The sequence below is a fragment of the Nicotiana tabacum genome, chromosome 22, assembly GCF_000715075.1.
Source record: "Nicotiana tabacum cultivar K326 chromosome 22, ASM71507v2, whole genome shotgun sequence".
Taxonomy (NCBI): domain Eukaryota; kingdom Viridiplantae; phylum Streptophyta; class Magnoliopsida; order Solanales; family Solanaceae; genus Nicotiana; species Nicotiana tabacum.
Window position 1 is genome coordinate 28,216,012 of NC_134101.1, and position 1,734 is coordinate 28,217,745.

At 43.1% G+C, this 1,734-nt stretch overlaps 1 protein-coding gene across 1 annotated transcript; it reads left to right on the forward strand.

Moving 5' to 3' along the window:
• The first annotated feature begins 989 nt into the window (after nucleotides 1-989).
• On the forward strand, nucleotides 990-1,412 carry LOC107786438 (uncharacterized). The gene has a single exon (XM_016607904.2). It carries the CDS (start codon nucleotides 990-992, stop codon nucleotides 1,410-1,412), a length of 423 nt encoding a protein of 140 aa, XP_016463390.1.
• The last annotated feature ends 322 nt before the right edge of the window (nucleotides 1,413-1,734 follow it).

Here is a 1,734-nt window from a genome sequence, read left to right on the forward strand (position 1 = left end):
ATTCAGCACTTCCAGCTTCCAGCGGTATTCCGACCACTCCCAAGTCTTAGGTTGCTCATTATGCACCGCCACTATCTAGTGCACCTCCTACACGGGGTGCTTTCAATGGTCAGTCCAGCCGATCAGGCCCGAGCCAGTTCCAACAGCCACATCCTCCGAGAGCTTATTTTGAGTGTGGTGACACTCATCATATGGTGAGGGACTACCCAGACTCAGGAGAGGTGCACCTCCACAGACTAATCAGGACCCACGTATTCCATAGGGTCCTCAGGCTTCTCAAATCGTGGTTACCACACCAGTTACCACTCTAATCCATGTCCAATCTGTACTCAATAATGAGTGAAAACGATCGTTAGAAGAATAGTACCCACCATGAGTCGGGGTCAATTTCCACAGAGAGTTTAATATGGGTGTTAGGATATGTACATGATGAGAGCAAATTAAATAACTAAATTGCGCTTCCAAACAAAAGGATTTTGTTTTCAACTTCTAAATTATCACTAACAATTTTAAACTAAATGAGAAGAAACTAGAAAGCGAATGATTGTTTTTGTTGTTTTTACCAAATGGTTAAAAGTCCTAGAGATGTGACCTTCACCTAGGAGTTTACCTAATGGGTTAAGTATGTTAACACTTGCGTACATTTTTCAGAAGCCAATGCCTATCGGAAAGCTAGCTAAATGGCAAATTCTCCTCAACGAATTTGACATTGTGTACATAACTCATAAGGCTATCAAAGGACAAGCGTTAGCCGACCACCTCACCGAGAATCCAGTGGATAGAGATTACGAACCGCTTACCATGTATTTCCCCGATGAAAAAGTACTATTTGTCAGGGAGGTTATCACAGAATCATACCCTGGGTGGAGAATGTTTTTTTTGATGGAGCAACAAATTTCAAAGCAGAAAGGATTGGGGTAGTCTTGATTTCGGCATATGGACAACACTACCCAGCATCGACGAAGATAAGATTCCCTTGTACCAACAATATGGCCAAATATAAAGCGTGCTTCCTTGGAATTGCAATGGTCGTCGACATGAACATCAAAGAGCTTTTGGTCATAGGAGATTCCGATTTGCTGATACACCAAGTCCAAGGAGAATGGTCCACCAAGAATGTCAAGATACTTCCATACCTGCACTGCATGAAGGAGCTATACAAGAAGTTCCCAAAGATTAAGTTCAAGCACGTCCATAGGATTCAGAATGAGTTCGCTGATGCCCTTGCAACCTTATCATCTATGATTCAGCATCTAGACAAGAACTATATCGACCTTATCGAGGTAGAGATCAGGGATCAACATGCCTATTGCTTCTATGTAGATGAAGAACCCGATGGTAAACCATGGTATCACGATATCAAGAGATTCCTTGCAACTAGAGAATACCTAGATAATGCTACTAATGGTTAAAAAACGAGCCCTAAGGAGGTTGGAAAACCACTTTTTCCTCAACAGGGAAGTCTTGAACAGGAGGACCCGGGACTTAGGTTTGTTAAGATGTGCAGACGCTGCTGAAGCCACCAGACTATTGGAAGAAATACATGCAGGGACCTGCGAACCCCACATGAACAGGTTCACATTAGCCAAGAAAATTTTGAAGCTAGATACTTTTGGATGACTATGGAAAGCGACAGTATCCGCTACGTGCAGAAGTGTCACCAATGCCAGATTCACGGTGATTTCATCCGGGTTCCACCGAATGAGTTAAATGTAATGGGTTTACCCTGGCCGT

What these genes read in the sequence shown, in the direction of transcription:
- LOC107786438 (XM_016607904.2), top strand. Translation starts at nt 990, where the DNA reads ATGGCCAAATATAAAGCGTGCTTCCTTGGAATTGCAATGGTCGTCGAC.